Source organism: Cebus imitator, unplaced genomic scaffold (assembly GCF_001604975.1).
Source record: "Cebus imitator isolate Cc_AM_T3 unplaced genomic scaffold, Cebus_imitator-1.0 Scaffold257, whole genome shotgun sequence".
Classification (NCBI taxonomy): Eukaryota; Metazoa; Chordata; class Mammalia; order Primates; family Cebidae; genus Cebus; species Cebus imitator.
Window position 1 is genome coordinate 2,279,019 of NW_016107572.1, and position 9,887 is coordinate 2,288,905.

A 9,887-nucleotide genomic window follows, 5' to 3' on the forward strand; every position below is an offset into this window, starting at 1 on the left:
AACACATCTCCTTGTCAGACCCACCAAAGGGGCAACACTGGGGTTTTTGCCTTTATATGCATATATGGTTATAAACTCTCAACACTAGATGGCAAGATATCAACAACACAGGAACATACATGGCTTGGCCATTAAACCTGAGGACAGCATCTCAGAGGGTCTGGCTTTACTCTGCACAACCAAGGCGAAGGGTGCAAGTGTTCTTTTGCAGGGACGAACGTGACACCAAAGTGAAAACATGGCAAGCCAGAAGACCCACTCAAACTGGCCTCCTCCTCTTGCTCGGATCAATGTCAAGGCCCCACCTTACCCTTAAGGGGCTCCAGGCAAGTGCATGATGACTCCCAGTCAAGGTCAGCATCACTAGGTCCTAGAATCCTGGAGTCTTTCCTCCAGCCTCAGTTTACACCTACCACCCTTAATGGAACTGCCCCGAGGTTCTTGATGTAAGGCTATTCATCAGGTAGCGCCTTAATTCTGACTTCTAAGGGGAAGAAGGAGATAAACTATAGCCCGAGAGGTCTAGACAGGACTCCATCCTCTGCAGGCATCTGACTTTGGGTTTTCAGGCCACCTATAACTCCAGGACAGAGAGAGTGTTCCTAAATTTGCAAGTGTCTGACTGCACAAGGAGTGTGGGAGACAGCCTTGTTATCTGGTGAAGGGCTAAGACAGCTCATCAAAGTATTTACTGATGCTATTTGAACTATAACCACAAGATACCAGGAGATTACTCGGACTTCTGCTAAATATAAGGCCTGCGCTTCAGGAGGAGCCTATTTTCTCAGTCTGTGGTATAAGTTTGACCATGACTATCTATGCGGCCACCAGTAAGGCATGATAATATACATTAACAATATCAGCTAACATTTACATAGGTACTTATTATGTGCTAGGTATTTTCTAAGTGCTATACTTACCTGTGCACACACACACAAACACATACATACTTAATAGTCAAAATATCGCCATCATTTACAGATAAGGAAATCAAAGTGCAGTGGAGATTAAGTAGTTTGTCACACAATTAACAAGTGGCTAAGCTAAATTTGAAGTCAGGAAGGCTGAACACAGAGTCTATCTATCTAACTAGACTGCCTTTCAGAAAATCACTGACAGTCTTGGCGTTGGAAATTCAATGAGTTTCAAAATTCTCAAATGTTACTCTGGATCAACTGCATCCTAAGCAGCAAAGGAACCTTTAAGAAAGGTTACCGCCTCCCCTCCCCCTCACTCTATTTGAAGAATCAAAATCGGGGGTTATGATGGTACTGGGAATCTGTATTTTCCCAAAGCTCACCTGTTCTGAGAAAGCAGGAGAGGCAGCAATGACCTGGACCTTCATCTGATGTTGATCCCTTCCACAGTGACCTCAGCCCATCTGCGCTCGGGGCCCTCCAAGGATGGAGCTTCCTGGGTCCCAAAACTACCTAGCTTAGAAATGCTCCCTCAACTCATGCTTACATCGGTTTCCCTGAAGCCTTTATCCACTGGCCCCAACTCTACACCAAGAAACCCCACTGAACTTAACTGATGCCCCCAGGACCTGCTCCCACACATCCCACCTCCCATAATAAGCCAGCTCTCAATCACCGTGTGGCCCCAAGTCCTCTCGTCTTTAGGCTCTCCCTGCTTCCTTAAACCATTACTTCCAGGACAATGTGGTAAAAATTCCCTTCACCACACTGGTCTCCTTTCTCTGAATGAATTCTGGGTTACTCTTTTTTTAAAAGTGAGGTACCCAGAAATGAATTCAAGACTCTATTTCTTTGGCCCTCTGTCTAAGCTATTATAAAATGGGAGCAAAATCCATCCCACGTACCTTACAAGGATGCTATGAGACTGGCACAGAGTAACACATGTAACACAGCTTTGCAAAAGCATTAGGTATCCCGCGGTATGTGGTCATAATACCTACCTCTCCCAACTTCTCCACTACCATTCTGTATACTCACTAAAGACCAATGTTCAAAGCAAAACAACAAAATCCACTCCTCTAGCCAGGGATCCCTGAGCTGGAATTCAAGACACCTGGGTCCTGTTTCCATAGACAGTGGACAACTATGGAATTGGTTCTGCAGCATGAAAAATTATTCCTTTGAAAGGCTCTCCACAGGAATGGGAGAGCATGCTTATTATGAAGGGTCCAAGAACTCTAGTAAACACCCATAACTTTGACTGGGTATAGCAGCCAAGGGCTTGTGTGTCATGCCTTACCAGTCCTTCTGAGACACATTCTGGTTGTAAATGTGCCCACTGATGTTTCTATAAGGTGGACAGATGCATTTGCACCGGATGTCTTCAGAACTCTGGAAGAGAAAGCACATGTCAAGTATGCGGAGACCCTGCCTGGGGTTCAGGTTCCAGCAAGATTGTCAACTTTCTTTTTCCCATCCTGTTAGGTGAACCATATTTATGCTCTCAAGGTTTCCGCATCCCCAAGTTCAAGTCCAGCAAGGACTGCCTCTGTCAGAAGCAAGTTACAGCACAGGGTCTTCAAGACAGAAAAAGTCCAGGTGGCAAATGAGACTCACAGAAAGCTGTCTAGGGCTGCCTGTCCCTAAGTAGAGTGCTCAGAGGAATGGGAGGAAATGGGTGGTGTGTGTGGGTGGGTGTGCATGTGCAGGCGCGCGCACGCACCAGAGTGGCAGTCCTCTACCCCAGACCCCACACTTGTGTGTGCACCTCTGTCAGTGGACTTGGCAGCCAGCCTCTTTCCCACCTTCCATCTCCAACTTCTTAGGTTAGGACTGGGGAAACACAAAGGGCAGGGGTGAATAAGAATAAGTGGGTCATTTCTGTGAGAATACTCAAGCAACCCCTTTGAGAGTTCTTCCCTTCTGAGTAAGAGATATCACCACAAACGTCTTCACTAATTAGGAATTCTGAGGAGGGAATGGAAGCAAATGCTCAGCCTTCACCTTACTTCAAGGCCTGGGTGACCTTTAGTTCTACAGATTTACCCAAACGGCTCCACAGGAATGTGCCCCTGAAGAATGGAAGTTACCTCAGGAATCCTGGAACTTAGGTGGGTCACTCTTCATAACAGAAACTTCAATCCGTACAGGACTTTACATTTACAGGCCGTTTTTACACTGCTATGTAATTTGATTTGCCCTAGCAGAGTAACAGATACAACCGCTACTACAGGCGGTAGTTCTAGCATCCCCAATCTAAACATTCAAAACGCTCCAAATCTAAAACTTGTGAAGCACTGACAGGACCATGAAGATGATGTGAACACTGCAGAAAAGCACCTACAGATGTGGTAAAAATACGTGGCGGGCTTCTTGAAGGACTAGAACAGAGTGCCTTCGTAACAGAAAAAGGAATCATGTCAGTTTATAAAATCAGAGACTTCTGAGACAAAAGCTTATTAATGAATCAGGTGACTGGTAAAAGCATTTTTAAAAGCCATCTGGCAGAATGCCTCATCTCTAGGGGACCCACTTCCTGGTCCCTCTACTGCTTCAGATACTTCTCACCTAAAAGTGTAACACAGCATCATAGCAGGACACAGAAAGCCTGCACCGCCGGGTCTAGCAGCTCACACAGGTATTCTGGTGGTGCTGCTGTACTTAGTTACCCTGAACACATTATTTTTTTCACTGTGTTAATAGGATATCATACTTTTCACTGTTAAGTACTTACATGTAAGAAAAGATTTATCTGTAACATATAATAAATTCATTGTCTGGAATACTGGTGATGCCAGCCAACCAGACTTTGCACACGGGTAGCCGAGATAGTGACACCTTTGCTTTCTGATGGTTCAGTGTAAATAAACTTTGTTTCCTGCACAAAACTGTTGAAAATATTGTCTAAAATTACCTTCAGACTATGTGGATACAGCAGCGTTTATGAAACGTAAACGAACTTCAGGTTTAGACTTGGGTCCCCTCCCTAAAATATCTCATTTTGTATGTGCAAATACTCCCAAATCCAAAATACCTGAAACGAAGAATACTTCTGGTCCCAAGCAAAGGAAGTTATGGAGAACTTAGATAACTTCTCCAAACTTCCTTGCTGGAATTCCCCCACTGGTCTGTCTGATTCAGAGTGCGAGCCCGTGCTCTGTGCCCCACCCTTCCCCGCTCCTCTCCCGAACTATCCTTAGGGAGGCCTGCAGCCTGGAACCTGAAATAAGACCACTACAAAAGTTCGGCCCGTCAGTGAGTGAGAGGCAGGCTTAAGGAGCAGCTACCTCTGAGTCAGCCCCGTAGACAGGGTGGCCGTGCACGGTGGTCGTGACCAGGTGCTCCTGGCTCACCTCCCTCACCTTGTTGGCTTCAGCTGGGGGCACCAGCAAACACCCGACCACAGCCGCCAAAGATAAGAGCTTCATGCTTATCAGGCTTGCTGGGTCAGCAAAGCCGGACACCTGGAAAAAGAGATACGGAGTCGGAGAAGGGGAAGGTGGCCACACCGCAGCCAGCACGCTAGGCCCTTAACCATCTTGCCAAGAAGTGGGACTGGGGTTGGGGGCTGGGCTCCAGGATTCCAAGGCCTACGCTGCTTTCCCACCGGCCCAAGCCTCCCGCTCTCCGCCGGCCAACTGGTGGGCCAGGCAGTGGGGGCCTCGCCGAGACACAGCCGCCAGGGGCCTCTAGTTTCTTCTCAAGGCCCGGCTCTGACCCGCGCATCGCGTCCCACCGCCCTCCGCCATCTCCGCCTCGGCCCGCCCCGCAGCTCCTCCCCGCTTGGGCCCGACGGGAACTTTGGGTGCAAGCCTGGGACCCCTGCTCTGACGGCGAAGGCCAGTGCCCACCACGCCCAGAGGTCTTGGGGGGGACTGGGACCCCTAGTGCCCCCGCGACCCCCATCCCCTCCCCCAATGCCGCGTTCACGAACCTGCAAGCCCCGCCGCAGCCGCACACGACCCAGCTGGCCCCGCCCTCTCCTAGCTTCTATTGGCTGCCAGAGCAGCCCCCCAGCCCAACCTCGCTGTCGCCATGGCAACAAGACCCGCCTTCACCTGGGCGTGGAGACTCTTGCGCAAGGGAGAGGCGGGCATTTCTCAAACCCGAGCAAACCAGAAAAGGGAACGTCAGCCTTCCAAACTCATGGGGAAGGGTCTCTCCTTTGTGTGGCCTGTAGAACTCTCACTGCAGTGCTTCGCCCTTCCTTGTGTTGTAAAGCTCAGCTTGTTTCATCCTGCTGTTTTAGAGAGAAAGCTCTTTATACACTGTATGCTAGTAACATCAACAAAAACGATAAGAGAGATTGAAGGGCTTTGTCCTCATTAAAAATCTGGAAATGTTACTTAGGGATCCACATCTTTGCTGCGGAAGACTTTCTGCTAGGCAACGCCTCTACCCCTACACACACCCCTGAAAAGGAGAAATCGAGGGTTGAGATGGGGTGGTGCGGGCTGGGCCTGTGAGGAGTGCGCACAGCAGCGTCCTCAGCCCGGTCCCCCTACCCCACGCTGGTGCTGGGCCTGGCAAAATGGGCCAAAGTGAGCATGGCCAGGATGCAGGGGTGGGGGTCTCAGGCTGTTACGGGGCAGATGTGAACTTCTTGTCAGCTGTCAAGGAAAGAGGAGTCATCTGAATTCAGGGCACTAGACTCGGAGTGGGGACACAGGGCCTTTGACCCTGGCCCTGCCTGCTGTGAAGCTGTGTTAGCTTGGAAAAGATACCTCCCTTCCCTGGGCCGCAGCTTCCCTTACGTCCCTTATCTGTAAAATGATTTGGCTGGATTTTAAGATCCCCTTCAGCTTTGATATGTTGGGATTCCTTAGGGCTGGGGGTGGTATCAATATGGCCCCAACTTGAGGTTGGTGGCTGGATTGGGTCCAGGTGGAATCAAGCCCCTCGCAGGCCCTGTGAACTGAGATGGGCACTTACCTGGAGGCCACTGAGTTTATATTCCTGTATCCTATGCTTATGTCTTATTCCTTTTTGTATCCTTGCCACCTGGCAGAGTGTCCTGTGCTTGGTGGGTGCTTAGGAAGTGTTTGCTAAGCTGAACTGGTAGAATTAAATTAAACCTAGTTGGCAGGGGCAGGCGCAGGAGGCCTGTGGTGTGATGCAAAGGTCAGGCTTTGAAGTAGAGTGACCAGGGCAGGAATCCTGGTTCCTCCCTTCCTAGTTGTGTGAATTTGGGTGTTTCCTTTAGGACACCGCCTTTGGGTCTTTGGAATCCTTTCAGAAGTCTCCGTTTCCATGTCCATAAAATGGGATTCATATTGCCAAACTTTCAGGGTGGTTGTGGGGATATAAGGAGTTTATATGCGCAAAGCACCTAGAACAGCATCTGGCACAAAGAGGGAGGCTCTTTAAATGGAAATGTTAGCTCATTATGGAGGTCAGAATGGCTGCTTTGGTGAGCAGGCTCTGGCAGAGACAGGATGCCTACCTCGCGGGGGCAGAAGGGATAGTTCAGGTACTAGAAAAACACACTTCTTCATCCCATATATGTTCTGTGTGGAGGTGGGGACTTTCATGGGGACAAAAGCATGGGGCTGAGTCTGTCACCTCCAATGGATGACCCTCTGACCCACAACACTAAAGATACCCAATACTGAGTTCACTATCTTCCTCATTAAACAGAAAGGGGGCCTTCCACTGTCATTCTGCACTTCTGCACGTCCTGGATGGGGCGTCAAACTGCCTCTGACTCCTCTCTCCTATTTCCACATCCAGTCTATCCAGCTGTCCCCAAGAGGCAGCATTCATCTCCCTGCCTGTGTCTTTCCTTGGCTAGCACTCTGCTCCCTGAGTGCCTCCCTTCCTCTGTCCTCCGAGGTCCATCCTGCCTTCCTCCAGCTGTCTTTAGCACATCGCTCATTGCTCCATAATCCCTGGTAGCAAGCACCCTGTTGCATGTAATTCAGACCCCTACATTTGGCAACCAAGCCCTGGTTACCATTTCTGCACTTCCCCACCCCATCTCATCACTGGTTGCTCCCCCCACCAGCTGTCCCTGCATCTGACTTTGCTCATTGCAGTCCTCCATAGGACATTATCACCCCCAGCCCTACCAGTCCTTATCTTTCATCTCATTCAAATCTCTGCCCAAGCACTTGCCTTGCAGGAGATTTTCCCAAGTAATCCTACCTGACCCAGGGCATCGCACGCCCATACATCCTCCACGGGCCTGTGTTTATGAGCCACGCCAGCGAAGTGAGTCTGAACTATTCATTCAATTTAATTCCACAAACACGTGCCAAACACCCTCTGTGAGCCAAGCTCCAGGGCTCACAGATGCTAGGTACCCCAGGGATACGACAGACAAATCACATGCAACTCTGCTCTCAAGTAACGCACAACCTAATAGGGGAGCAATCACATGGTCGGAATGTAACATAGAAAGTGATGTGTTATAGAAGCAAAGCGGCTTTGTTGTCTGTGGTGACACCCGAGGTTTGTTGTCTTGTGGCCATGGAGATCAAGGATGCAGACACACAGACTGAGGTTAAGAGTGGACATTTAATAGGCAAAAGAAGGAGAATAGCTCTCTGCTACAGAAAGGGGTCCCGGAAAAATGGGTTGCTGATTCAAGGTGAAATGCAGGCAGTTTTATAGATGAGCTAGTGGGGAGAAGGTATCTCATTTATATAGGGCACAAAAGACCAGTTAGACCAGGTGTGCCATCTGCATAGGGCACAAATCTCTGGCAGCCCCACCCCAATCTTTATCATGCATGTGGGTTCTCTGCTTGAGCTTCTCCATGTTGCCCAGCTTTCTTATCGCACATGTGCTAACAAAAAAGGGAAGGTGGAGCCCCATGGGGCCGCGCCTGGCCTCCAGGTAGCCCTGTCTATGAGTGCAGCTGCCAGCTGACTTATATACGTTTGGTTGCTCTTTGTTAGAAGTGATTGCTAGGGCTGCTTCTTATTAGACGGGAAGTTCTGCCAAGGACTTGTTTGTGCTCACTATCTGCCGAAATAATTTCTATCTCCTGTATCAGAAGAGCTTTTTCCCTCCAAATATTTTTCGAGCACTGTGCCAGGTGCTGGGAATATCTCAGTAAACAAGACAATCCCTGTCCTTGTTCTCACAGAGCTTGAGGTTTATTGCAAGAAAATGACAAATCAACAAGCAATTACAATTCAGGGTGGTAAGAGCTGGGCTGGGGGAAGGCTGCAGAGGCACTCAAGAAACCTAGACCAAGGGCCAGGGGTGCCCAGAATGGTGGAGAGGGGCTTAGAGGGCACTGAGGGCTACCTGGGCTGGGCCGGAGTGGTGGGGGGGACAGTGTCTCACCCCCAAGTGGCCACATCCTAATCCCTGGAACATGTAAATTTTGTCTTACACAGCAACTCTGCTTTCAAGTAATTTTGTAATCATATTATTTGCAAATTTAATTAAATTAAGGCCTTTGGGTGGGGATGATTAGATTATCCAGGTGGGCCCAAATTAAGATGGCTCCTTAACAGAGGAACCTCTTCTGGCTGCGGTTAGAGGAGGAGATAGATGTGGCAGTGGGGTCAGAGCGAGGATTTGAAGATGCAGGCAGGGGACCACCAGGCAAGGACTGTGGGTGCTGCAGAAGCTGGTCAAGGCAAGCCAGTGCATTCTTCCCTAGAACTTCTAGAAGGAATGCGGCCCTGTAAACACCTTGATTTTAGTTCAGGAACACCTCTGTCAGACTTATGGGCTACAGAGCTGTAAGAGAATACGTCTGTGTTGTTTGAAGCCACCAGGTTTATGGTAATTTGTGACAGCAGCCATGGGAAACAAATACTGCCAGGAAGGGTGGGCAAAATTTGGGACACAATTCAGAAGCAGGGTGATGGTGAGGAGGGCATGCTGGTGGGGGCAGGGGCGGTGTAGGAAGAGCAAAGAGATGGCACTGGGGAAGTGCAGGGAGAGGCAGGTAGGGAAGGAGCTAATGGTTCAGTTTGGCTCGATCCTAAGACAAGCAAATGGGAAGGGAGGACAGAGAGCTCAGTGACATCAGAGTCAGAATGTGAGCCAGGAGGGAGCAGGGAGCCCCTGGCTCGGGCTCACCGAGAGGGTAAAGACCAGGTAACCTCGGCAATGTGCTCTCTCCAGCAGGGGAGGCCTAAGGACGCTCTGGAGCCTTCCACTGCCCCCTCTCGGCACTTAGCCTTCCTCCGAACCCCAAGTTTGCAACTCTAGGACCCAGGCCCAAACCCATACCCTCTAGTTCATGCTCACTTTCATCCAACAATCCTAAAATCAGTTTGACTTTATGAGGCGAGGCCTTGGCATCCATGCCACAGCTGAGGGACTGAGTTCTTCCTCACTCCCTGTCCCTACTGTTGGTGCTCCTGGTCAGGGGCTGACTGTCATCACTCCCAAATGGTGTCTACTCTCCCTGGCATCAACTATATGCCCTGCTTGTCCTCTAATCCCCACTGAAGCTTCTCTGTTCTGTGTCTCATAACCTCAAGCTCCTATGAGATGATTAACTTCCTAATTTTTGCATTAGCAAGCATGTATTAGACATACTAAAAGATCAACCTAAACGGAGAATAAAGTTCAGGTGATAGAATGCAGATACGTGTTAACACTCTCAAAGGGGAAGTAATGTGGGGGTACAAAGGAGTGCTTGACCCCCCCCCTTAAAGGACATTGCCCTCTAGTCACAGATGGCAGGTCAGGTGCCTGGCGATGTCCTTGAAATAGGATGGGCACCATCCTCAGATCCCTGAGTAACTTCTATCTCTCTGGCCATAGCAGGATTTCTCAGGCATCAGGGAAATGGGGGCATTGAGCTAAGGGCAGAGAGTGCCCTGCTGTGCAGTACCTTTTCCTGGCTTGGCAAGGCCCTGGACAGGGACACTTTTTTTGGCTGGCGTCCCCAAATTTGCCTTTTTGCGCGTGCACACACACACACACACACACACACACACACACACTGCTCTCTCAATACCACTTGATTAAAGCAACCCTTAAGCTAAGTGCAATTACTTT

General features: G+C 49.5%; 1 protein-coding gene across 6 annotated transcripts in view; it reads right to left on the minus strand.

Moving 5' to 3' along the window:
- Positions 1-9,887, minus strand: part of TMEM9 (transmembrane protein 9) — a 37,448-nt gene that overhangs the window by 14,723 nt on the left and 12,838 nt on the right. The window contains exons 2-4 of one of the 6 annotated variants that reach the window (XM_017499412.2): positions 4,976-5,157; positions 4,205-4,381; positions 2,218-2,309 (exon numbers count right to left, since the gene is read on the minus strand). In XM_017499412.2, the coding sequence (XP_017354901.1) occupies positions 2,218-2,309; positions 4,205-4,381; positions 4,976-5,014 (308 nt within the window). In that variant the 5' untranslated portion in view covers positions 5,015-5,157. The other 5 variants (XM_017499415.1, XM_017499414.2, XM_037728161.1 and 2 more) reach the window with 5 other exon arrangements.